Below are 2,748 nucleotides of genomic sequence, written 5' to 3' on the forward strand. Positions count from 1 at the left end.
ACACTTCACTTTTAAATCTTATTATTTATTTCACATATTTTCACTTTTCTTTACTTGCTCAACATTATTTCAATTGACTTAAGTCAATTAAAGTGGGTTTTGTAATGAGGATGATGTGTGACCTATGGTCTGCATTCCAACTGTTTTTCACTCTTCGGTTCAATGAGTATGTTCTCGTTCCCATTGCGATACACTGTTATGCATCAAAATGGTTCTCGTTCACATTGTGAGGCACTGTCGTATTCAAAATTTCCTTGTTCGAGATAGTGAGGCGGGAGGAACATTCACATGGATTATCTCAAGTTTTTCCAGGCATCAGTGATTTCGTCCAATTTTCTCGGCCTCCGCCATCCAATTCGAGATTGAGTAGTCTGAATCCAAATCCAAATCGAATCAACCTAGGCCGGCCGAAGAAAATGATGGCCTTGTCGCATCTCATGGACCGAACAAAGAAATTCCGTGGAATTCCAGTATTGCACGAATAATTAGGCTAGTAAAATGCAGGTTAGTAAAATGTTCGAAGACTCCTGTCCACGCAAGTGGAGATAATGGAGGAGTCCCCACGTATGAAACAGTGCAAGCCATTCACTATATAACGTCAATGGCTCGGCCTCTTCAGAGAGGAGGTGGATCTTCTGGGTGTTCCGCTAATTAATATAACACCGTGATGAAGATGAAGGTTACAGCGATTGCCTCTTCTCTTACTTTGCTGCTTGCAATCCAGTTTGTGTGTGGAGTAGCTGAGATTTCTCCTCCATTGAACTGTCGAAGTAGCCACAAAATTTTGAACAGAAAAGTGGGAAAGCAGAGTCATGGAGTTAGCTTCCCCCTTTTCCATATTTTTTCGGAGTGTTCACCTTTCCGTCCTCCTAACAGGACCTGGGAAAGCTTGATCTCTGAAAAAATTAGAGCCGATGCCAATCGTCTCCACTTTCTGAACCGGACCTCTCGTTCGTCGAAAGAGGACGCCAGCGCCAATGTCCCCGTTAGGTATGGATCGGGAGAGTACATAATACAAGTTGATTTTGGCACGCCCAAGCAAAGCATGTATACACTCATAGACACCGGTAGTAATGTTGCTTGGATTCCATGCAAGCAGTGCCAAGGCTGCCACTCCACTGCTCCAACTTTCGATCCCACGGCATCTTCCTCATATAAACCCGTGGCCTGCGGTTCACAGCTGTGTCAGCAAAATTCTGATACCAATTGCGGGGGAAATTCAAAATGTCAATTCGAAGTTTTGTATGGAGATGGCACTCAAGTGAACGGTACACTTGCTTCGGATGCGATCACCCTCGGTTCTGAAAATGTTCCAAATTTCGCATTCGGTTGTGCGGAGTCCCTAAGGGAAGATACATATTCGTCGCCGGGACTGATGGGATTAGGGGGCGGATCGCTTTCATTGTTGAATCAGCCATCCACAGCCGAATTGTTTGGCGGGACGTTTTCTTACTGTCTGCCCAGCTCATCTGCATCTTCGGGATCCCTTGTGCTTGGGAAAGAAGCCGCCATTTCTACTCCTGGTTTGAAATTCACCAAATTGGTAAACGATCCCTCAAACCCAACATTTTATTCCGTGAACTTGATCGGAATCAGCGTTGGGGACACAAGGATCTCACTTGCGGCAGGGGAAGGAACGATCGTCGACTCGGGAACAACGATCACCCATCTCGTTGATTCTGATTATGCGTCTCTCAGAGACACTTTTCGGGGGCAGCTCCCCACCTTGCAGCCGGCATCCTCTGATGGATTCGATACTTGTTACGACTTCTCTTCTTCTTCAGTTGACGTTCCCACCATAACGCTGCACATGGATAATAATGTCGACCTGCTTTTGCCCAAGGAAAATATTGTAATGAAACAAGATTCGGGGGTCTCTTGCTTGGCGTTCACGAGTAGTGATTCTGGTTCCATCATAGGAAATGTTCAGCAACAGAATTGGCGTATCGTTTTTGATGTTCCCAATTCTAAAGTCGGATTTGCTCAGGAACAATGTTCTGCGCCTGCTTGATTCTCGTTTCCAAAAAATATCTCATCCATCCATTTCCTCGTATGTTTCATCTGCAACGTCTAATTCTCGCCGTTTTCTCCCCGCTGTGTTTAAAAATAAATTTCCGCCGTCGTATGAGATTTAGGGGACAGTAGCAGCGCTTGTGTGGTCCCCCTTCCGTTCTGTGTTCAAAGTACGTTTGTATTTCCATTGTCAAATCAAATCGGATGAGCTCCCTGAGTTATGCAGTTGTTTCTTTCTCGTTTTCCAAACTTACTTTATAAATGATAAATTAATGGGGTTGTATATAGTGCTACTTTTCTTTTCGAGTTTTTGGTGTCTGTCAAAATTTTGAGGTGAAATCTTAATTTGTGTTTTTTATTATATATATAGATTCAGCACCATAAAAAATTCTTAAGACATTTCTATTGTACAAGATTTACTTATCAATTTTGTGATTTCAATGAATTCCAAACAATTTTTAGAAAAATTAAACAAGAAAAACTTCCAAAAAAATCACTAAAAACAACTCCTAAATCGATATTTATGTTAAAATTATATTTAATGCAGTCACCTAATGAATAATAACTGTGTTTTCACTTAATACAACGAATCTGTTTTAAAATATAGGTATTAACTTTTTAATCAATGAAAGATAACTCGTCACATATGGATGCGAATCGGCTTTTAAAATATATATATCCACTTTAAACCATAAAAAGGGTATTTTTTTTTATAAGAGTTAATTTCCAAAAGTG

General features: G+C 41.3%; 1 protein-coding gene across 1 annotated transcript; it reads left to right on the top strand.

Moving 5' to 3' along the window:
• The first annotated feature begins 639 nt into the window (after positions 1 to 639).
• On the top strand, positions 640 to 2,296 carry LOC149190884 (aspartyl protease AED3-like). Its single transcript, XM_089412299.1, has one exon. It carries the CDS (start codon positions 668 to 670, stop codon positions 2,009 to 2,011), a length of 1,344 nt encoding a protein of 447 aa, XP_089268425.1. The 5' UTR covers positions 640 to 667; the 3' UTR covers positions 2,012 to 2,296.
• The last annotated feature ends 452 nt before the right edge of the window (positions 2,297 to 2,748 follow it).

Source organism: Pinus tabuliformis, chromosome 3_1 (genome assembly GCF_031772625.1).
Source record: "Pinus tabuliformis cultivar Carrire ecotype Pingquan chromosome 3_1, CPIR1, whole genome shotgun sequence".
In the NCBI taxonomy this organism is placed as follows: Eukaryota; Viridiplantae; Streptophyta; class Pinopsida; order Pinales; family Pinaceae; genus Pinus; species Pinus tabuliformis.

What these genes read in the sequence shown, in the direction of transcription:
- LOC149190884 (XM_089412299.1), top strand. Translation starts at nt 668, where the DNA reads ATGAAGATGAAGGTTACAGCGATTGCCTCTTCTCTTACTTTGCTGCTT.